Genomic DNA, 25174 nt, shown 5'->3' on the forward strand with positions numbered 1-25174 from the left:
TTAGAAAGTCACCTCACCTGGTGTTAGGGGTGAAAATCACTGCCTGATTAAAATTAATCACAGTGGAAGGCTGAAGGAGGCCGAGTCCCCGGAGGGCGAGCCTGCCGAGGAGGAGAGAAAATGAGTTTTATTTACGCTCAAGTCAACAGCTGCTACTGCTTCTGGGGTAAAAGAAACAAAAAAAAACATGGCTATTTTACTTTCATTTTATGGACTTTTATTATTCAAAAATACAGCACAAAAAAAATACACACACGCACACACAAAAAGAAAAGTAAATTGGTTTTCACGCAATGTGCAAACCCCAAGGAGATCTTCATACAATATTAGTACGCTGATTTAAAAGCTACAGTTAATATCATTAGTAGTACTTGTCATTAATGTTCTGAGCGGAGAGAGGGACGGTACAACAGGACTATCTCCCTAACAGCTCTGTACAGTTTGTCAGCAGGTGAAAGTCTAACTAAAATACTACAGGGGCCCCATCCAGACAGCAAACTCCCCCCTTCTACAATGCCCTTGCTCACACATACACACACACAAACACGTACATACACACACACACACACAAACAACACGTACATACACACACCAGGGTTTAAGGAGAACTGACAGATTTGATTCCTTTGTCTAGGCAGGCCCAGGTCTCACTTTCGTTGGTGTAAGAAAATAGGTGTGACATTAAACCTAAACCTGCCACAACCAGGAAGTATGATTTCTACAGCTGTCACCTCCTGTTCCCCAGAATACACACACACACACACACATAATGCCAGGAACTCACAACTATACCGGGGGGCATTCATACTGTACTGACAAGACCCCAGCGCCCCTTCTCTCCTGTTTTAGATATAGATTTGCCAAGCACAGCACTGCAGAGCATCATATATACATACAAACGTCATCATCAATATTACATCATTCGACTGTGTTGTGATTAGAGATAGTGTTACTTTGACAGGATATTTATACATACAACCAAAAACCATGTTTGTCATAAAATAAAAAATAATAGCACATCAAGTAATGAAGTTTAAATAAACCTTAAAAAACATGAATCAATGTTTTGGAATATAAAATAAAAGCATCAAGACAATGCTAATGGTTTCATTAAGCTGTGGAGAAATTTGTATGGGGCAAGTGGGTGGGGGGGAAACTATAACCTTGACCGGATCAAGGTAACAGAAAAACAATCAACAGGCTCACTGCGTACCGATGATCATAATCTAGGTCCAGTGACAGGGACACCTGTGGAAGCGGTGGTACGCTAAGCAATCTGGCTCCACGAACATGACCACCTGGACTGTGGCGGCTGTGTTGTAACACAACTCAATCGGGACAACAAGGCACAATAGAAGTCATTAGATTCCAGCCGCGTGGGCCGCACAGGGACGAACTGAGGGGCGGTGAATAAGGCTAGATTCATACATCGCTGCAAAGACACCCGTCGGAGGAAAAAGAACACGCTTTGCTGACAACATGAGATGGTTGGGCTTTCTTACTTCTTTCCAAACAATAGAAAAATGGGCGTGGTTCAAGAGCCGCAACAGCGCAGCAAGTGTTCTTTTTCACCAAACGAAGCGCTTCTTTCTGAGAGTATGAATCCCTGGTGAGACTGCATGGACTAGCCGAAGTGAATGAACATAGGCATAAATGTAGACTGCACAGACTGCAAGGTAAACTGGAACAGTAGTGTAAGCAGACGCAGAGCACCGGTGATTCAGCATTCTCAGGCTGATCACATTTCTTCCTTCATGTGTCGCGCTTATGTACGCAGGTGTTGTATCCTTCATTAAAAAGTCCAATTAATGCCGCGGGAGCCGCAAAGGGTTTCATATTGACCACAGAGAGAAGGTTAATCAAGATATCGGCTCCTTGTCATGCAACTGCAAATAAGGAGGATTAAGTACGTCAGACCTTTGGACTGGGGTCACGGATACTACAGATGATAAATTAAGACTGGCTGCTGCAGTCCTGCTAATAAGGTGTGTGTGTGTGTGTGTGTGTGTGTGTGTGTGTGTGTGTTTGGGGGGACATAGATGTTCTATGGGGTCAGAGGGGTTGGGGGCCTGTTGCCAGTCAAACACAATCAGATGCAATTGCTCAGTGAACCTTGCTGTCCGGCCGCCCCCCTATTTCCCTATACACTGCCTCTTCGAGGGGGGGTGGGGGGGGCTTGGTCTTTTGTTTTTAAGCTAGGCCAAGGAACAATAATCCTCCAATCACAAGATGTGGTGGCCTGCACCTCCCCCTCACCACCAGCCAATCCTGTCCCCTCCAGCCCCCGCCAAAACCCAGACTGGACAATTCAAACAGCAAACAGTTCAACAACAAACGGCTGACCTAAATGCTCCTGGGGCTCGGACATCTGACCAGTGAGATCGGACATCTGACGACTTTTCAAGTTACTGAAAATCCTTTGTAATATTGTAAGGTCATCGTTTAACAATGAATTCATGGAATTAAAAACATGTAAGAAACTAATATCAATGATTCACAGATAAGATTGATTGACAAATGTGTTATCATACTGTTGTGTGGGCATTTCATCAATAGACAAGAGCTGAACTATACATTTCCCAAACTCCCCTGCACATACGTACACACGCATCCACGCACACACAGTTGCAATTTTATACATACATGCATGCATACAGCTGTACAGCTGGCCAATCAGGGGCCTGGATCTGTTTTGAACATTTTTCTACGGAAAGGGCCATCTAGATTAAAAAAAAAGACATGCATTCAATTATGTACAATATAATCTGTATATTGACCATTCAGCTGTATATCCACCCTAGAATTACTCTTTTTTTCTGTGAGAAAGTCCAGGAAGCAAAATTCATAAAAGTATTTTTTTGTCTTCGGTAAAAAGTTAATGTGCTCTGTTGTGATTGCTGTACTGCTCCTCTCCTCTTCTCAGCACCACACCAGAGCCAGGCCTTCATAACGGGGAGTATCCTCCCATTTGTAAATAGTGAAGAGCTACAAGTCGGGCTAATCAGCCCATCCCAGCCCTTCCTCCATCTTCATTGGCTTGTGTCCTACCCCCCCATCCCCATTCCCTCCCCTCCTTGCACGGTCCCTTCCCCTTTATGAGAAAGGGGCAGGTTAGACGATGGAGCCGTCCCTGTTCTGAGCAGGGATCATGACGGGGATGGCCCCCATGCGGCTCAGGTTGGGGCCGGCCATCTTGGGAGCAGTGGGCGGGGGCAGCGGGGCGTGGCTCGGAGGCCTCTCGAATTCCTCCGACGAGGGGATCTTGTCATACTGGGGCTTGAGGGCGTACTCGTGCAGGTTGGAGGGCGACATGGAGCCCAGGGAGGAGCGCTGGCTGCCCACGCTGGTGAAGCTGCGTGCCGTCGAAACGCGACTCTTAGGAGGAGGCACATCCTCTCTGAGGGGAAACACAGAGGGGCAGGGGCAGCGCAATCAGACAACAAGACAAGATTTTGAATTCACTCAAGTCAGAGAAATGGAATTAGAAAGATAATTTTCTTAAGTGCTGTAAACCATAATGAAGTTTGATAGCACACAGGTAAAGCGGAGTGAAATGTCTGGCACTTGACTGACTGACCTGAATTTGCCTCTTGAAGCCCACGGCACCGTGGGGAAAGCAATAAATACAAACTCTTAAGACTGAACCACGAGTCCGTGTGAGAGCAAAACACACACAAGCTGACTCAATAAAAACAAATAATTGGAGTTTGCTCTTGTATGATTGTTCGGGGGAGTGCGTGCTCTGGTCAGCCACACAGTGACTGTGTAATAGCCTGCAGAGCTTGAGCTGAACAACCAAATGCAGCAAAACCCTCTACTCCCTCTGCCACCACATTAACAACTAATAAGCAGCAATAATCCAGTTAAAAGCTCAATCAAACTGAGCCTGAGGGGCCAGTGCTTGTTTAGTTCACAGCCTGTTCATACTACAGTGTTTCAGCAAATGTGTGTGTGTCTGCGCATATGAGACAGAGCCAGTGGTCTAATCCTCTTTGTCCTGCAGTGTGAGTGGTGCTACATTGTGGTCTTAGACAGATACAGTCCAGAGCAGAGCAACAGTGGGCCCAGGGGTGGGAGAGAGGCCCTGTGCTGGATGGATAGTTGATGGTGGGGGTTGGGATGAGGTGGGTCTGGAGGGGGATTGGGGGGAGGCGAGGGGGGCAGCCAGCAACAGACACGACACTGGATCCACAGAGCAAACAAAGCTTTCAAACTGATTACCACAGCCGTTTATTTGAGGAAGGGTAAAAAAAGAAAAACGCTGATGGAGAAAAACCATTTTCATGGTCGTTGGGGCTGTTGGAGAGATGTTGTATGTCTGGCTGTGTGTGTGTGTGTGTGTGTGAGATGACAAGAGGCCAGTTGACATGACGGAATGGCAGTTATAATGACATGTATCCCATGGCATTTCAATGCTTGCTTTTTATCCAATATTTCATAACCAGAGAAATATTACTCATTATATAGTGGAGACTACAAAGTATCATACAGCGTTCCATCAATGGTGAGCTTTGTGTATCTGTGAGCGAGCTCTCATTTATGTTTAGGGAGCGTACCTGATCTCATTACAGATTTCCTTCTCGTACTTCTTCCTGTGACGGGCGCGGCAACAGCAGAAGAGGATGATGGCGATGATGATGAGGATCAACAGCACGGCAATAATGGCCCCTGCGATGATGCCTGCAGTGTTGGGGGCTGGACAAGACAAGAAAAAAGATTGGTGTGGGAGGTTTGGTGAACCTAGTTTGGGTAGCAAAGACTTCAACATAACTACACCATTTCACCAATCAAATTTACACTTCATTTCTAAATGCAAGGAGTAAATAAGATTGTTCTTTATTGGTTCAGGCATTGAGGGGGGGAACCGCGCATTCACACTGCAAGCACCTCAAACACCCGGTCGCCAGAAGTCCATTCATTTTCTATGCTGAGCTGTGACAAACTGGCAGATGTTGACTGCGGTCACCTTCGTCTCCTATTTGTTGGCGAGGAAAAGTTGGATACAGCTGAGCTTTGGCTGTGCTAGCATTGCTTAATGTACCACCTGTTGCAGCAAAACCATTGGCACAACAACTAATAATTAGTCTACTCAAACTGACCAATGGACAATGGTTTTTGGTAGCAGTCTGACTGCAGACCGACAGTTGTGAATGTGAAACAGGCCCAATAGGGACTGGTGCTTGGACATGAAGCGAGGTGGGCACTTACGTGGTGTGATGTTGAGCCGCAGGACACACTCCTCACTGCCAACACGGTTGTTGGCGGTGCAGCGGTAGGTGCCGGACGCACCGGCAGATGCGTTCCTCACGTTCATGGTGCCTCCCACAGGGTCTGTAGGGAACGATGGGCAAGGATGTTTCCAAATACAACCACTGCTCTGATTGTTTACAACCACATCATTGAAGAGTTGACAAATCGTGAGTTTGGAATTATAAGCTTCTATGTGACTTTTTGTTTTTTTAAAATCAAAATTGAGTTATGCACATATTTTGAATGTTACTTTATGCTTGTGTGGTGTTATATATTTAAAAAAAGAACATTTTGGGATTAAATACTTTAAAAGATAGAAAGTATGTTTTGCCAGCTGGTAAGTCAAATCTTTGATACTCAATATCTCAGAACTGCACTCCACCCAGATAGAACATGATAATTCCAAGTTCTAGAAATGTTAAATAGCCATGACACCAGTGTGTATGACCTTCAAACGTCACTTGCAGTTTTCTGTTTGTTTGGGAGTGTGTGTGAGAGAGTCCATTACCCAGCACGGCGGACGCGGGCAGCAGGTTGCTGTCACTGGTCTTCTCCCAGGTGTACTGCAGGGGGTTGGTGCCCTCGCTGGATAGGCACCTCAGCACAACGTCCTTGCCCTCCTCGGTGGGGCCTTCGGCATAGCATCTGGGTTTGGACGGCTTCACTGTGGAGAGACAAAGAGCGGAGGGAAGTGGGTGGGGGGGTTGAGGAGTTGAGAGAGGGGAGAGGAGAACATGAAATATAGCAGACACACCCAGGTGGCCACATTAGCTTGGAACAACACAGTCCCCCTCCCCACAACCCCCTGCACCCCTTATTTCTCAATTTCTCAATCTCTGTAGGCAGGTTGATTGTGTGTGTGTGTGTGTGTGTGTGTGTGTATTCCTAAAGTTGATTTCCCCCTTGCTCATAGCAGCAGTCATCAGCATAATGAGAGCAGTAATCACAGTAATTGATACAGCTGCTGTCATTACAGGTGCTGTCACTCAGGATAATGGCAATGAAGGAGGGAGACGTGTGCCATCAGACACACATGTACACACATATGCACACACACACACACACACACACACACACACACACACACACACACACACACACACACCTGCACACACAGTGTTCAGGGTAAAGGATAGGGGCAGAGCTTTCTATGTGAAAGCTGAACGTGTGCGAACATACTCCTTGTTCAGTCGGTGTGTTGGCAGGAGATGAGACGAGGGAATTCAAAAACAAACAGAGCTCCAAATTAAAAGCAGACCAACTCCAGTGAAATGCAAAGGGCAGACACACAGTCAGCCAGGCGCTGAGGGAAGAGAAGGGGAGGGGAGGGAGAGAGAGAGAGAGGTGGACGCTATGAGGGGGAGGTGTGGACAGAGAGAATGTGAGGCCAGAATCCCTAGATCCAACTCTGTACTGTGTGTTCATTGCCAGAAAGCTGACATCATGATGTGGTAATGGGTGCTGTAACAACAAACCCCTGGAGTGGGGCTGTCCAGATCTGAACCGGAGAGGGGTGGGGGGGGCTTAGTGGGCACAACCGTAAGGATTAACACCAGACAGACAGCACTGAGCGCTCCTACTAATCTAATAAACACACATGGGGGTCAGGATGGAGGGAGCGAGACAGAAAGAGAGAGAGGAAAAATTAAGCGAGTGGTGATGGACGGATGGAAGAGTGACGGGGGCCAAGGCTGCACAGCTCCTAACTCACTGGCCTGCTCTTTGCCGGTGTTGTGTCACACACACACACGCATACACACACACACACACACCTACACACACATCACACAACACGCAGTAAATGTCAGAGAGCTATGACATTTTGAATGCCTCTTTTAAAGGTGAAAGTCAACTCGACACATCCAAGGGCTTGTGACACGCAGTTTCTCGTATTAGGACTGCTGTCCGATGAGCAGATTTATTTGTTTGAAAGATGAGGTCAAAGAAGAGAGCGACTACGCAGGCTGGAGGACCACAGAGAGATAAAGGGAAGCGTGATAGGGGCGACCTGGCTCTCTTAGGATATAAAAGAACAGCGAGTGGAGATTTATGAGTTATGCAAGGCTATCCTATGGACGAGATAAGTGGAAAGGGATAGCTAGATTGCGGTGTTCATTGTGGTTAGGAGGCAGACTGAAAGAGTGACGACTGATTGTTGAATGGTAAAGTGAAATGCGACCGACTAGTGGGCACTAATGTCAGGCAGGCTGGTAGGCTGTTGAGCTGTGCAGTGAGATCCTGAATGCGATGAGGATTGTTTGGACTTGGACTTGTTTGTCAGAGCTAAAGTGATTGGCTGTTGCGAGTATAGATGAGGTCCAGTCAGAGACGGTGAATGGTTGTGAGAGCTGCTGACATGCAGCGCCGGACTGCAGGTGGGTACTCTCCTCCTGTTAACTTCACTGTCCAGCCGCAACCAAAACAGAATACACAACGAGGGGTGCTACCTCCTGCACCGTACCTGGACTTAGGACAGAGTACACCGTCTGTGTGTGTCAGCATGTGTGTATACCTGGATATCAGTGCGTGCCTTGCAGTGGTTGTGATGAGGCACAACAACACCCCAGTGTATAGTTTGACACGTGTGTGTGTGTGTGTGTGTGTCTGCGCACACACAGGCATGCTTGTCCCTCCTGTTCTTGAGACCATCTACCTCGTGACAAGATCAACCTGAAGGTAAAATGCAGAGCAGGCAAGATGTCCTCCCCTCTCCTTGTCACTGTTTCTCCGCCAAGAACCCCCCTGCCCCTGGGGTCAATAGCTAGCAGCCTGTCAGCCTCTGTAGCCTCCAGCAATCTCTCTCTCACACACATGCTACAGCTAGTAAGGTCAAACTTTCTGTCCGCAGTTCAACCACAATGGGAGTTGCATTTACATTTTAGTCATTTAGCTGACGCTCTTATCCAGAGCAACTTACAATGACTGCATCAGTAGAAAAAGCTTCAATTTCTAGATTACAAAAATTACAAGCAGCCAAAATAAGGACTGCAAATTCAGAGTAATAGTGCCTTGACAGTAGATACTATAAATTATACCAGTGACCCTAGAATGATGCTAAGAATAAGGGCTGAGGAGAGGGATAGAGAGGATTTTGTTACATCAAGACAGGAGCCTGAAGAGCATGAATAAGAGGAATATATGGGAAAGGGAACGAGAGATGAGTTTTAAGCAGGGACAGAGAGTTCCATATAAAAAAATTACAAATTATGGTAATTTTTATCATACAAATGGATCAACAAGTATTTGCTAGTGTGTCATATTATATTGTTACTGAGTAAAGTAATTGACAGTATTGATAGTTAACATACCTATCTATTTAGTTTTACTTTCTCTTTTGTACAGAATTGGTTTGTCTCAGCATTATGTATTAAATAAGGCAGTTTTGATGACAAAATCTTTAAAAAAAAAAAAGATTTGAAAACATTTTTCATAGATGCTGAGGTTATTTTGACATGTAATAACCCAAAAGTGCATCAACATTTTTTTCCCCAACTTCTGTTCAACGAGTCTGTTCATAATGGAAACAAGTAAAACCAATATTTATCAGATATTGTAATCCATTGTCAACCTATAAATCCTCAGGAAGCAGCTGGCAACCTCTGGCTACATTCCACCAGAAGCTAACAAGCTTGTCAATTTTTCTTACTGATGAGGAATGTGGGTCTATCGCAGGGAGGAGGAGGCGTCACTGCAAATTCACAAGTGACTTAAAGCGTATGTAGCAGTGGTGACTTACGCAGTGACTAATGTTTGGATGATGTTTTCCGGTCAAATCAATTTTTTATGTAACGTAGCCTCCCCAAGGGCAGTGTCGATGCCTCTTTAGTCAGCTAAAGCCCGCAGCCACTGCTGAGACAATCTCTGGCCATTCATCTCCTTCATTAGAGATCAGAGAAAAAGCTTAGTGGTGCAACAACACGACTGCTGAGAAACCTGTTTGTTTTTCAATATCTCAAGTCCTCCTAGTTGAGCTTGTTGGTGCAGTGCAGTGACTTTTGCACACATTCTCATAATGATATCATGTCAACAAAAGCACCCGCCATTTTCTAAAGCTCGTCCTATCTAGGTGAAACTAATTTGATAACGCTACAATGCAGAGCTTATCCCATAACACTGACTGGTAGCGGCGCATGTGGCTGTTTTTTCCATATGCAAATACCAGGCGAGTTTCAGGAGGCAATTTCACTTTTGACATCATTGAGTCAGCCGACCAACCAGCAAGGCCAGTGTGCGTGAGTGTGTCTAAGTGTTTGCCTAGGGAGTGAATCAGCTGGCTTATACAACTCTGATGTGTCACCCGTCTCACCCTGTGCAATAAAAAGCCCGCTGAGCCTATAGGTCAAAACCAGACTTCATCGCTAAGGTTTTGACACATTTTAAAAAGACAAGACAACACTCATTTTCATTTTAACAGAATTCAATGACTACTTCTGAAAATTATTTGTATTATTTCAGAGTATTTGATCAATTAACTTTCCCATTACAATCTATGGTGTGAAATAGGGCTGCACAATTATCACATGCCAAGATATTGGCATATTAACAATATTGAAATATTCATTTCATGTAGAATGTGCAATGTAGTTGAAAATACTCACAAAGTTGATAAGATGCAAAAGGTGCAATAAAATAATTTTGTTTCTCAAATCACTGTGATTAATTATTAGTAATTATTAATACTTAGTGAAAAGAGTCAGTATTATCATTTTAGACATGATCATGGAGTGCCTAGTGTGAATATAGACTTGTATCACAAAGGGGGCAATGCTCTACAGCCTGTGGGAAGGTTAAACACACAATTTTAGAGAGGATTACATCAAAACAGCCAGGGAGGGCAAAGGGCATGTCATTTGGTACATTTCTTCTGTGTAGAGAGAGTGAATTTACCCTGTGACAAAAAAAAAACCAGACTGCTAGCACCACACCATATTTTCAGCACCCAGCAGTGAAGTCGATTGTCCTTCTGCAGCGACGGTTCCACTCACCCATGACAGTCAGCAGCATCTTCCTGCTGCGAATGCCGGGAGCCTTCTTCACCTTACACTGGTAGGTGCCCGTGTCTGACGACTTGAGCCCCGTCAGGTTGATGGAGGCGTCGCCGTTCTTGGGGTCGGCCGAGTTGAAGTGGGCGCGACCCTTCATGGCAGGATAGTAGTCCTCATAGGCCCTGTCACCTGAGTACAGGATCACCTGGAGATGGAAGGGGAGTAGAGGGGGGAGGAGGGAGTTTGAGTTAAGAAATTAGCCTGCTTAGAATGATGTACTGTATCTGACTTATCTGTTTATAAAAATGCAAGGCCTTCTGGAAAAAAAAATATAACAAAGGCCTTGAAATGACAAGCCTTGCTCACTGAACCAACAAAAATATGAAGAAAGAGAGAAAGGGAGTGTAAGTAGTTTCTCTTTATCTCCCCAACGCCCTTCAGTCTGGCAGCCTGTGCTGTTTTGCCCTTTCTGTGCTGCAGAGGTATGGACGTGGAACAAACAAAGCCACCACTGTGCAGTCAAATCAACACCTTCTGTGTCAACAAAGAGCCGTAGCCCCCAGTTCTAGCCCCCCCCCCCCCCCTTCACACACACACACACACACACACACACACACAAATTCTGTCTGGCACCTGAAGGCAACAAGGAAATGCCAGGAGATGAAGGCCAGGTGGAGCCAACAAGAAGCCTCATAGTAGCTGGGGTACCGGAGCAAGAAAAAAAAAAATACACAACCACAAGAAAAAGGAGGGGAAGACAACCAAACAACAATGAAAAGAGTTCTAATTCTCTCTCATAGACATGGGCATATTCTTCCCCATTTCCATGGAGACAGTCGTCAACGGGCTTTTCTGTGCCACGATCAACATCAGGCGTATGCGCGGCAATACCCCTGGGTGGAGTGGAGGAGAGAGGAAAAACTGAACATGGCAGGAGGAGAGGAAGCATAATGAACCCATCAGAGGAGGCAGAGCACTCAAAGGAAGCAAGGGAGGAATAAAACAAAGGGAAACAGAGTCAGTGGGGTTCTGGTGTGTGGAGAGCAAGTTGCCTTGCTGCTCCGTTTCCAACTGGAGGGCTTGTTTCTGGAGCTCCGAGGCAGGCGTGCAGGCAATGGGTGCTATGTAGGCTACATCTTGTAAACAGGCAACATTCCACCTGGTTCTCAGGGGAGGGAAACCAATCCCTCAAACTTCAGCGGGGATCAGAACATCAGCAGTAATAACATCGAGATGAGACTGCGGGAGGGGAGGAAATTAAATTGCCCCGGGCACAGACAGACAAGAACTCTCTCACTCAGGTTAAAACGCTTCAGACGCACAAAGATGTGAGTGCATACATGCATACACACACACACACACCTCTAGCAAAAACTCCCCAGAGCATGATAACCTTGCGAATCACAATGGTGCAATGAAAAAAAAAATCCCATAAAGAGCCTAGGTAATGAAAATCAAAAGGGCAAATGACTAGACAAGCTGGCGGGGCTGGAAAGGACAGAGGAGCACCGTTGTCTATGTACAATGTTTCATAACAGGTAGGACACTCAATGTTACAATTGCCACCTGGCCTGGGTAGTCTCCGTGGACAGATTGTGCTGCAGAGGTAAAAGACCTCTATTGTAGTGACAGGTAGGAGCCAGACAGCCAGAGCCGGCTGAGTCGGCCAGGCTCATTTCCATGGAACACATGTAAAGATGAGGTCATTGTCATGTGATGCTGTTGCTCAGGGAAGAGGGAGGGGCGCAGATAATTTGAGAGGCAAAGCAGAGAGCTGTGACACCTGTATACTCTAAACAACCTGCCGAGCAAGGAGAGAGCAGTGTTGTGTCGTTGCGCTCCCACAGAGGCTTTTAACTTGAATGACTCTGGAGTGCAGCTGCCACATGCTTTCACAGAAACCGCTCTGCTCCAAACTGCTTCTCAAGGTTAAAGCAGAATCACTACCTGAAAATGGATTAAGCGCCCCTTCATCGCTGTGGCTGGAGAGAACGTAACAAAACATGGCCATGAGGAAGCGTGATCATCACTGATATGTGACAGACGATCAAGACAATTTCCGCCAAACAAACAGTGTCAGGGGTTTACGTCCAAATCCTCCAAGGCTTTGCCAACACATACAAATTCACGTGGCAATGACTTCAGCAAACAAATGGCTCCACTGCTTCGTTCAAGGACACAACAAGCAATGACATGACATGGGATCAAGCAATGCATTCCGAGTTATTTTTGTGTGCAACTCCTCATTCTATTCACACATTTCAGATTTGGTTTTCATAATTATTTCGCTTATTGTCATCACAGTGGTGGTAAATACCCAGGGCACACCCTCCTTTCAGCCAATCTGTAGCCCAACCATGAGAGCCAAATGCAAATGACTGTTGCTGTAGGCATGCCTGGCATCTCTCATTTAAGCCCAACAAAGCAACCTGCATTAGCTATGCTTCGTCACCCTCAAAAAGACCCTGATGATATGTGGGCTATGTCAGATGAAGAGGGCCATGATTCCCCACTAGATCTGGGACTGAATACACAATGCTGTGGCATTACTTCTGATTGCATCAATGCAAAGAAGACGCAGTTGGAATACGTAGTTCATTACTATAAACAAATTTCCTGTGCTTATAAGTGGGGGGTAACACATGCTGTAGATTTAGGTTGAAAGATCCGCCTTTGGGAACTGTGGATACAGATCTGTAAGCATCTGTAAGCAGCCAGGCACAACACAACCCATCTCCCCACTTGCAGCGACAGGGCTTGTAGTTACCAGGTGTATGGCTATGTGTCCTGGTGCTGCGGGCCAGCTCTCCACTACAAAGCCGGAGCTGATATTAGCTGTTTGTTTCCCTCGAGAACAGCTCTCCCTGGATTTGCTCATCTAAAGCAATGTGAGCAAAGGTTCATTATCGTTTCTGGGCATCTGGGACCCTCTGGCGATAAATTTTAGCCTTCCTCCTCATTTGCTTGTCCAGCCTAGTAGCCTTGGTCCTAGCAGACCAGCCTAATCCTATCGGGCACTGTCACATACACTAAGTAGCCCCTTGGAATTAATAGGCCACTAATTACCGAGAATTTACTCACATGCACATGACTTCATATCAGTCTAAGACCGCGAGTATGTGCGCATATAGCAAGCAAAATCTGGTAGGTCAATGAGAACGAACCTGTTCAGAGAGAGATGTTTGGCCGTTTTAAATTTCTAGAAAGGTTTGGTGACATTAAGGGTTGAGCAAATGGGCTTCAGCGGCGTGGCATGAAATAAAGAAAATAAACCATGAAACTGGACTCAATTTTGGAACATTCAATATATTTCTACAGCTGCATGCAGACACAAAGAGGAAGAGGCCCTAACAGGGAACCACCCACATTGAACTCTGTATTTACTTGGAAAGTCATCGAGACACTGAAAACACAAACTGGCAGTACAATAAAGGCTTTATCATATAAACCATTACTAAATTAACCCATCCCCCTCTTTCCCCACTCTCACAGTTAATGATCAGTGGTTCCAATTCTGAATAAAAACAAAGTAGGTCAAAAACAAATAGATGGGTGCAATTGGTTCCCATCTCGTGGCACGGATCCAGACAATGGAGAGAGCAGTGAACAGAGGATGGAGGACGGAGCTCTGCCTGGCTGAGGACAAGGCTGGGTGGGTCAGCGGAGAGAGAGGAAGGTGGGGGGTGGAAGAGAGAGCTAGGCAGAGAAGCCTAATGATGAGCTCCTGACCCATTTCTCGCATGCGGCCAAAAAACACCAAGGCCCCGGGACACAGTTAGAGGAAAGAGAGAGGGACGAGGAGGCATGGCGAGGGGTGAGGGGTGGGGGAGTGGTGAGCCACGGGAGAACGCCACACCGCTGGAACGGTCCATGGCGAGAGTCTGTCTCTATGGCTGTGAACCCCCCCGAGGGCATGTGGAGTTCCTGTGAAGCCCATGGCTGAGGGCCATGCTGAAAAGGGAGGACACTGGCTAGGATAAAGAGAACTCCCATCGTTCCCACTGTGTGTCTGTGGGAGCTCTACAGAAACAAATGCTCAATAGAAAGACATGTGGCTCAGGTTACTTTCGCCTTGTATATGTTTACTTTGTCACAATGCAACACATCCGCCTCGAAAATACACGCCTAGCATAGAGTATGTATTGCATTTCATCTCTTGCATAACACACACACACAAAAAAAACCACACACCAACACAAATTAACTGGTTAGTGCCAAACCACACACATTCTGACCATGTGAGGGACTTTATAGGGCTTTAAATCTATGCAACAAGTTAAACATTAACTGCTGTTTTTATAGCAATGTTGAGGAGAGTGTGTGAAAGTTTTTCCAGAGCCACACACAGGAGACCAGACTGGAGAAGTTCCATTCAGTTAGCTAACAAAAGGCAAGAACAAAGCCTGACTTCTTCAAACGGTGCTCAAATGACCATGCTCAATAAAAGTAGTTAAGAAACAGATTACTGCCAAATTGCACTACCAAATGCTACCTTTGAAATAACACTGCATTTTCAAGGTCTTCACATACCACTTTGTCCTCTTTCTGGTTGTCAGATGCCAGCAAGCTCCATTCAATGTCCAGAGGTCCAGAGTCCTCAGGGGCCAGAGTGAAGTGGCAGTCCAGCTTCACGCTCTGACCGCTGGCCTTCTCTATGGTAGTCGGCCCTGTGGACGTGATCTCCAGACCAGAGGCCGTGCCTGGATAGAGAGGAAGAGAGAGGAGGAAATTAACACCACGAACACCGCAACATGACAATAAAAATCCATTCTGTCTGAAAGTACCCCTGTGGTTTACAATGGCCTACAACATCAGTTTTTACTTGCCATTTTGTTGAATCAAGGAGTTCTGTTTGAGCATTGTGCAAAATTAACTAGAAAATACCATGGATTGCACATTCATGAAGTTTTGGTGATGGAAAATGTACCCAGTTACACACAAACCTAGGCACAACAACATACTAAGTAGGCCTAATGCATTATATTTTTATGTGGGCTCTTTTCAATGTAGTAAATGTAGCAGAGCTTACTTAGCCTCTATTGTTCAGTTTGTGTGTGGTCTATTGGAATGAAGGCCTTAGTGTTCTATGACTCACTATGGTCCTGCTTATTATCTCCATATAGAGAATCGTTTTACTTTCTATTTACGACCACTTACACTATTAAAAAAAGGGTGCTGACGTGTACCAGTTCTTAGAGGTATTATGTAGTCCACTTGAAAAAATGAGAATAAAATTTGTACTGCACTGTAAAAATCATGATATACTGACAATCCTGCTTTTCCTGCTAAACTGTAACGTGATTTAATGATCAAATTGTGAGGTCCCCGTTTATTTCCACCTCTTGCAGATAGAAAAGGTTTTTTCAATGTCATTACTTAGTTTGAAACACAATGACAATTAAAGCCAAGGATGTAGGCTGCATTATGGTTTGATGCAGTGTCTCATATGGTGGCAGGCACTGCTCTGCGTTCACTCTATAGCAACAAAGATGAACCAAGCCAACGACACTCGTATTGTCATGTTATTTTTACAACTGCGGCACTTCTAAATAAATTCTAACAATCTGCTCCTGGTAATAATTTCATTCATATTAAATTTTGGGACAATATGACAGTCCTCATGGGGAACGTTTCAGTCTTCCACTCAGACAATAAATATGTTTGGTTACATCTTGGCAGAGAAGCTGAGTATTTCTTCAATAAAATGTTCATAATGTAAATCATACAGTGAGAAAGGAAACTAATAAAGCAGAACATAGCTTAGCTGAAGGAATGATAATAATAATAAGAAAAAAAAAACACTGTAGCCCATCACCGAACTGGAGCGGATTCTTAAGCGTTTATTCTTAGAACGAATAAACATAATTTCCTGGTGACATCAACTGGGCTAAGATACTCCATTGAATAAGAGATTTAAGCCCCAGCAAGGAACACAGTCCATAGAGAATGGAGTTGTCACATGCTGCCTCGACACATTAAAATCCTTCTGACAGCCTGCCACTTTCCACTCAGCGAGAGGGGGAAAACAGCTTTTAAAAAAAATCATATCACCACAACGTGCTGCTGTTGAAGAGTGCTGTAAATGTGTAAAAGACACTTAACACATTACACAATTTGTACAAAATACAATGCAACTGTGAAATTTTCTGCTGAAAACAAATGAGCATTTCCACTGCATTCTCGTGTGTACATAAAACCTAAAAGTCCATGACCTGAGCTAACCAAGATGTTGTTGGAACCAAATGAAAACAGATCTGTATCCCTCTTTTTGTGCACTGCTTTTACACTAACTAAGAGGTGATGTTGACTCCCGTGTGTAAAGATGAACCAGGAACTAAACCGAGCCACTGTAAATGCATTTTTAATGTACAAATGAACCTGTGTTTGTTTCTAGAGAGTTTTATTTTTTGGAGATTATGAGGTTTCCGCAAAACACAAACAAATGAGTCTCTATGTGAACACTTGCCCCGTTTCTCTCCAGCTACAACCACACATACAAAAAAAGCATGCACAAACACATGCACCCAAAACACACTCACACACACACCCACAGTAAGGGGGCTGAACTACAGTTCAAAGTGCATGACACATGCTCTAATCTGGACAGCAGAGGGTTTGGACTGGGGCCACAGGCAGCCCTCGAACTCAGCGTGAGCTACATCAGTGGGGGCCGTCTTCATGTTCTGCCAGGCCACATGCTCAAAGTAATTTGCACCCCCCGCCAGCACGACCACCACCTTTGTTTTTTAATCTGATGGTAGGAGCCAGCCATGAAGGAGCGCAGAGCAGCCCATGGCGCTAGGTTTAGTTGTGCTGTTGTCTTATCATTCAAATATCCATGTAAGAAATGAGGGAATCGTGCAGTTGTTTCCACTGTAGATATTGAGGGCTTGGAGCCAAAGGGGTGTAAGTGCAATTTTGGGCGAATATGAGTATTATATCAAGGGCTTGGAGCCAAAGGGGCGTAAGTGCATTATAGTAGATTTTACAGGAGCCAAAACAAATTTTGATCAAACTTGGATCAGCTGCCGTTACCACATACTAAGCACAATATTTTAACTTTTTGTGTTATCAGATTGAGCATTACTATGAAACAATACTGCTACAGTTTAAGTTGAATTATATTGTTGTAAACTTTTTTAAAAATGGCAAAAGAGTGAAATACGCCTTTTTGGCACAAACATTGTCCCAATACAGCCATGCAGAATATGGGCGTATGTAAGTAAACAATTGTAAAACACATTCATTTTAATACAAATCTAGCAATTACACTTCAATCAACACTGAAATATAAAACAAGATCAGAATAAATATCTTTATCTTGAAGTAATGCTCAGCAACTTTCACCAAGGCCTTTAAAATTGTAGGCTACATGGAACTTATCAAATTGATAGATACCTTTTTTCTGTTAAAAACTTTTAATAAACCTTTTTAATAAACCTCTATAGACAAAAGAAACTACTTTTGATTCTAAACTACTATTTTTTTTTTCTTTTGCTAGCATAATACATTTTTGTATGTGTCCCAGGACACATCACTTACTGATGTGTCCTGGGACACATTCAAAGACCTGTAAAACTCCTCATAACACTGAGGGATAACTTCAGCTACCAGCAGTCTTACTATCAGAGCTCATCTTGACCAGTTCACACTCCTAACATTATAAAATAACATTTTGAATCTATAGGCCTAAGTATTTCATGGGAATATTAACATATTTACATTCATCTAATATTGACCTAGAATATTAATTAGGATATGAATAGGATACTAAAAATGATGTGATCATGCTGCCATGCTAGCATTACTTACGTTAGCATGCATTTTGAGTTGACCTAAGTGCTGTTAGAATCCTCTACCCACAATGCTTGTTCAGTGTCAAAAGTGGGGTTTTGCTTGGTGTCAAAAGGGCGTAAGTGCAGTTATGCCCTTTTGGCAGCAAACAAAACCCTACATTTACTGTTACGGCTTTCAGTTTTTGTTTAATTAAAACTTATGGGTCATGATTTCAGTTGTGTCCTTTTGGCACTGAAAAGATCTCACTGAGACCTTTCAACTGATATACTGTAAGTTTACAGCCAGGATATCAAGTATGCAGCTGTGGAGAAAGACAAAATAACAGTGAAAATTCTCCTCAAAATCACCATGGCACATTCGTCTGAGAAGAGATTGCCTTTTGTAACGATTCAATAGTGAGACAGAGAGGATGTCGCCAGCACTTTGTGTAAAGAAAGTGTGTAGAACCTGTTTCTCTGGCCCTCAGGGTGTGAGGGTGTGAGCTACAGGTGGAGGGACCTGCCTCATCTCATGACCATCAGCTCTGTTTCAGCACCAAACCTCACTTCCCTCTGGCCTGCGGTAGACAACTCTATGAAAATACACCACATCTCTCTCACACACACACACACATATATATATAGAGAGTGACAGTCTCAGTCACACCCACTATTGTTGAGCCACAGAGCCTGTAAGCATTTGATATGGTTGCAGAGCACAAGCATAGCTTTATTCCCCGACCGCTAGTGCTGCAGCTGGTCGTCTTAGCCCACAGATTTTGACAGACGCCCTTGATGAGAGCGATCCATCGCCTTGAGCAGAAGCGAGTGAAACGGGGAGCAATAGAGACAAAACTGAGATACACGTCTATCACTGTCAAGATAGATACAGAGCTTGGCATCTGCATGACAGAAATCTGTGTCAATTCATCAAGCACTTAAGGAAGTGGGGGCATTTTTGCAAAGTTGCAGAGAAAGGGAAGAAAATTGCATTCTTCGAGAAAGAAAATATTTAGCTGGAACAGTTTATCAGAGTAAATGTTTCCTCTGACGTGTAATAAGGGACACTGCCTGGTGTTCCTATCGAATCAATGACGGACCTCTGAGACCTTGGGCAGCATTTGTCTAAATTACAGTTCAGACAGAGGCCTCTTCCTCTCTCATCACTGCCACACAAATGGGAAAACACAAAAGTGTCATTTCATCCTATCATCTGTTCCAGTGGCTTAGAGATTTGTTTGCTGTAAATCTGCCTGGCTAACAATGGCTCAGGTGAGAGCCGTGCCAGGGCTGGAGAACATAGATAGCTTGAGTGTGATCTAAGGTTGATTCAACATTCAATCAACAAGCAGGAATTTAAAACTGGACTAATCCAGCCACTGCTGAAAGTATATAGCCCAGGAGAGGCATTTTGGGAAATGCATATTTGAGATTATGTGAGTAATTTCTTCCTCAACAAATGAGTCACTGTGAAATTGCAACTATCATGAGGCAGGTAGAAAATATAAAGTGTCAAAAGATACAACCAGCGACAAAGCATTCAAGTCATATCAATGACGCAGTCTACATGCCACAGCTCTCAAATGTAGGCTTTTACATTGATCAACTCCCTCGACAATGAAGGCATTTGTGAGAAAAATGCACCGCACTTGTACGCTTCCTGTACAAGCACCCAGATGGCCATCGTTTTGATGCAATGCAAATTACTATAATGGAGATACGAGCTCAGTAAAAATCCCTTTAATCATTTTAATAAACAGGCAATAGAATCGGGCCTGTAATTGTATCATTTTGAATGGGGGAGGGCAGGGTAGGGAGAAAGGAAATGAGCCCTGACAAAGATTATCTGGCTAGATAAACCCAGTCAAATAAATCGCTAGTAAGTAAACAACAATGCAACATAAAACAGAATAAAGAATGAAGAAATGATGAAGAGTTGGAAGTGAAAACTGAAATGGGTGGACGACGGATTCAAACCATTCTAACTGTTCTGTGGTATAACCATGACGGCTGAGACAGTATTTCCACATAATTGGTCAAAACTATAATCACCTACCAATAGTTACCGATGGTGGAGTAACACAAATAACCCTGTCAGTGTGCTCCAAAAACACAGCTGGCTGACAGTTACTGATTAACACTAACAGCACATACTGTACATACAGCCTGTGAACCCAGGAGCATGTGACTTGGGGACGGGAGTTCTCCTGCTCTGCTCCAAGTGTCTACCATGGTGAGAGAGTGCTCCATATAATCACTAGCTTATATAGGGTGGCCTTCACTTTTTATTTAGAGTAATGGCACCATGGCAAAAGTAAACTGGCCTTCCTCCTCAAAGGTAATATAATAGGCTGATAAGAGAGCCCATTATTACAGTCCAAGGGAGAAGGGACAACTATGAAAAATAAGCTGCTGGTAAATGCAGTCACGCATGCACACAGACACACACACACACACCAATCCTTGAGCTCAGTGCCTGCTGCTGCAGTGAGAATGCGTGTCCTACTGTGTGTGTGTGGTACGGGAGCCGAGCAGCGGGGGAGGGCACACTGGCTAATTAAAAAGTCTGTCTTAATAACTAATCACGGCTGCCAGTGTCTCTGTGAGCGTCTCACCCCCACCCACCACTCTCCACTACGCTGTCTGACACAGCACATCCCAGCAAGGTTACTGGGAGACCGGGAATGAGCAACAGGAATGTTGGGGTGTCAACGTACCCCACCCTATACCCCCACTGCCATTCACTCACCCACCCACCCATCTCCCCCCCACCTCCGCTCCTGCCTGCCTGTCCTCCTCCTCAAACACACCCCTGATTGTGGTGTGCCAGTCCCATAGGCCTCCGATTCTCTCCAGTCCTGCTGATTGTAGACCCCCCTCTCCCCCACCCCTCCTTTGTCGCCATACAATGGGGAGTGAATCCCGTCTCCTGGCAACGGATCCCACTGAGAAGGTTGCCGTGGTGCTTGAGAGACAGCATGAGAGAGAGAGAGAGAGAGAGAGAGAGAGAGAGAGAGGGGAGAGAGAGAGACAGAGGGGAAGGTGAAGAGAGAAAGAGAGAAAGGGGTTGAGTAGGTGGAGATAGAATGGGGATTTCTGAAAAGGGGAGTTAGCATGTTACTCCAAGGTTTAAAGCCTTTCTGAAAGGGGCCTCCAGCTGCAACTCACCATGGTAAGGTATCTTTATGAAACATCCAGGTGGTTCCATAAAAAAAGAAATAACTCGCCAAGGCATAAATATACACGGGCATGGTTTGACACCAGATTATACTGCCGATCTTTTAACACCGTATGAGCAAAAATACAGCCTTAGTTCTACAAAGGAAGCTCTACTGGCCATTCCTAAATCAAGATGATTAGGCTTTTGCGGTTAGGACCCCTACAGTATGGAATAGGAATAGAGGACATTACACTATTTTTATTCATTGTCCCTTTTAAAATTTGCTTTTATAAATGTGCATTTGATTGTTATTCATATAAATTTGTGTATTGCAATTGCTGTATTGTAGTAGTTTTTATTTGTAGTGGTTAGGGTTAGTCATGTCAACTTTAAACTGTCATAGTTTTGTTAATCTAGTAGTCTGTAAGCGTCACTATTATTATTTGAAATGTATCAATATTTATGTTACGTTTAAAAATGAAATTATAAAGTTAATAAAAAACTGATATTCTGTTGCAACTTATCTCTGAACCCCCCTCCCCCCCCCCAAAAAAAAAAAAACAAGCTAGCTTCTAAATGCTAGGGATTGAGAAAACGTGTCTCCAAAGCCAGCAGAGATTAGTTTCGCAGTGACATGTATACAGATTCCTACACATGGATAGCATTTATGCAAAAGTGATTTGTCAGAGGTCTTCCAGACAGACATGAGGTTAAGCTGTGTGGCGGAAGGAGTAGTTTCAGCAGACAGTAATAAACCCTGAAGCAGAAGACAGTTTGACGACCTAACCTCTCCTGACCCTGGTGCTAGCCAAGCTAAAGACCCTCCAAGCCTTGGCTGGGGCCATAGTGGATCATAAGCCTCTTTCCCCAGCTGCCCTTTGACCTTAAGGAGCATCCTTGGGAGTGGAGACTGTGAAAAGCCACATCTTACCAAGGGGAGATAGAGGCAGAAGCTATTTCAGGCTCACACAGCAACAATAGCAACCAAGAAATAGCTTGGCTGGCTGAAAGAACGACTGGGTGAATGACTTTGCGTAGGCGTTTACTTTTCTTTACCTTCTTAAAAGTTTGAGTATCTCTTGATGTAAAACGTGCTTGCATTTGGTCTAAGGTAAACTACAATTACAGCACTAGTTCAGTATTTTGGTCAAATTTGTCAAATGAGTGCATTTGACAGTGGAGGGTGGTTTTGAGAATCACCAACCAAGGTAACAGTCGGTACACTGCGATAGTGCACAGCACACCAATCCTAATGAGGATGCATGCCGAGTTCACATCCATCTCTCAAAAACAACACTACAAATGGAAATACTTTTAGTCCTCCTTGAAATAAAAAAAAACCCACACCATAAAACAAGCTTGAAAAGGAAGGAGTTATTTTGGGCCGACTGAAAAGAAAGTATCTTGCTTATTTGAGAAAAACAAACAAACAAAAAACAGTGACAGACCTTTTGAAGAGCGTGGCACATTTTGCTGGGTGGGCAATGATGATGGGATTAACAGTAGTGGATCATCATTAGAAAATGGCAGTTGGGGGGCCCTGGAGTGAGCAAATTAAACAGCACTGATAACACTCTTCCCCACCATTAACATGCAAGCCGATCCCCTGTGGCCATGCCGAAGCATATCAATTACTCCAGGCGTTGCAGAGGAGAACTTCATGACTCGGATGCTGCTCAAAAAGGAAATTCTGAATGCTCACCCCAATGCCCCTGCTGGAACTATTCAATTTGAAGCAATGTGGGTGCCCCGAGAGCGAGCGGGGTTCTGGTTTATTTAGTGTTGCAGAAGGCTGGGGCTGTTGAACCATACTGATTGCGCTGTAATGCAGCCTGAAAGCTCCACTTGCCACACAGAGCTGCCATCAATTCCCAGTGCATATGACCTAAAGGCAGTTTAGACATAATTGAACATTAAACGATGAACGGGTGACAAATGACAGGCGTTTTACTTAGCCGCCAGAGCATTTGACAGCTTTCTGAGGGGCCTATGGGGAATGCGGTTAGTGCAAGTGTTGTGAGCGTCCACAGGCTACCAATTGCCACACGCATCCAAGTACAAGACTGACAATGATTCCGATCAAATTACTTCAACATGGCTCTACCTCCACTTGTGAAGGCCTTGACCTTCCAACAACCCTGATATTCTTCTATATGAAATGATACTGCTTGCCCAGCAGCTGCTTCTGGAACAGTACATTACTTAACAGGCCACTTCCAAAAAGCTTGTTAAAGGGGACAATCTTCCTTCAAAATCCTAATATTTAAATTGGATTTGGGATCACACCATGGGTTTGGTAAAAACTGATTGCTCTGAAAAGCTGAACAGGTAAAGGAAGTACAGGAAGGAAGGAAGGAGGGAAAGTGGGAAGGAGGCAGGAAGGACAGAGGGGCAGGACGAATTCACACTGCCTCATTCCTTAATGGTCGGTTAATCAAAGGTAAAGGGCCTTTACAGTGGCTTCTTCGCGGGGACTCTCATGCCATGGCCTTGGGAAGTGTAGTGGTTATTTATAGGCAGTGCATTACCATTTTACCAGGTGTAGGGCAGTGAATTTAAGCAGCTGCTGCTTGTCTAACCCCTCTCTGCCACACTGACTTGTTCTGGAGCTTGACACAAACCACTACCACCAACTCCCAGCAACTACCTACCCTCCATCCATTCCTCCCTCCATCCCCCACCTCTGAGAAGAGAGCTTATTTATCTAAAGCACCCTGAAGAGTCAGATAAGAACGCCCCCTCACCAGTGTTTCTGAAACCTGTGGAAACACACACACACACACACACACACAGAAAAGGCCTGTGTCCTATAAGAGTCGTTGGAGCCCAGGGACACAGTGTGCTGGCGACAATGGAGGGCTGGCTGTGCTGTGAAGCTGATAGGCGCGAGGCCAGTCCAGGGAGCAGAATCACAGATAGCCTGCTGATAACATCCTCATGGGAAACAACAACAACAAACAAGCCAGTATAGCCGTGAGAGGAGGAAATTAAAAAGGAAAAGACAAAGAGGCAAAGGAGCATGAAGGTGCTGAATATGAGGTGTCTCCAGGGACGTGTTGCCTTGCCTTGTTTAGAAAAATGCATGTCTTTGTAGATGTAGTTGGGAGGAAGAAAGGATACAAACATGAAACAGCTGGAGTGTTTTCTTCAGTGAAAGAAGCCGGTGGAGTAATTACAAAATCATGTCATCCTCACTTTGCAGGGGAAAAAAAGTTCCCCGCAAACAATTACTAAATGCTCAGTGCAAGCAATGCACATGATTTGTGAAGTATTAAAAATAGAAAACGTGCATTCACACACATACATACAGCTTATCATAGTTCATGGACCAAAGCATTAGAAGGATGAGGCTGAAGCAATTAGTCAAGTCACCAAAGTAGTGTGTGGCATCTGAGGCTTATTTCAAACCAAGTTGTAGTTTAAACCACAAGAGGTGGGCTGATGTATCAGGTAGAGGTTTCAATTAATCATCAACCAGTGTTTGTTGGTAAAGGGACATTCGAAAAAGAGGACGTCCAAGTGACACATTTAAGGGGTGAGAGCAGTCAGGTAGGCCTATTCCTTGGCAAACCAGGGACATAGTTTTTACACCTGGTATTAACATGTGCCTCATATCCAGATTGTATCTATATATGACTTAACTGGATTACACTTTCACCTGACTTTTAAATGCATCTCAGGTATACACCTGGCTGCCATCCAGTTGATTTGCTCGCACATCCTGGTTGGATCTGCACACAAAAATGTACTCCTGTTTACGTAGTTGCTATATGTGGATTGGAGACGCATTGCATTTACACTTTATGGCCCTTTACACGTGGCCATATGTGTCTCTGACCACCTCCAGAGGTGGTTGGGGTGTTCGAGGCGTCGTGGGTGCATTTACACCTGGATTTTATGCGTTTTTGCTCTATCCAATTACAATCTGATCCAGGATGCATGTTAAGGCCAGGTAGAATGGGGCCAGGGTCTATGAGAGTGGAACAGTGGAGTGACTGTGGGTG

General features: G+C 44.6%; 1 protein-coding gene across 1 annotated transcript in view; it reads right to left on the reverse strand.

Annotated features, from left to right (window-relative positions):
- Positions 1–201: 201 nt before the first annotated feature.
- Positions 202–25174, reverse strand: part of cxadr (CXADR Ig-like cell adhesion molecule) — a 38595-nt gene continuing 13622 nt past the window's right edge. The window contains exons 2-7 of the mRNA XM_071898333.2: positions 14766–14935; positions 10236–10440; positions 5759–5914; positions 5209–5331; positions 4557–4695; positions 202–3397 (exon numbers count right to left, since the gene is read on the reverse strand). Of these exons, the coding sequence (XP_071754434.1) occupies positions 3112–3397; positions 4557–4695; positions 5209–5331; positions 5759–5914; positions 10236–10440; positions 14766–14935 (1079 nt within the window). The 3' untranslated portion in view covers positions 202–3111. The remainder of the gene's footprint in view (positions 3398–4556; positions 4696–5208; positions 5332–5758; positions 5915–10235; positions 10441–14765; positions 14936–25174) is intronic.

This window comes from Centroberyx gerrardi, chromosome 11 (assembly GCF_048128805.1).
Source record: "Centroberyx gerrardi isolate f3 chromosome 11, fCenGer3.hap1.cur.20231027, whole genome shotgun sequence".
NCBI classification, from domain to species: Eukaryota; Metazoa; Chordata; class Actinopteri; order Beryciformes; family Berycidae; genus Centroberyx; species Centroberyx gerrardi.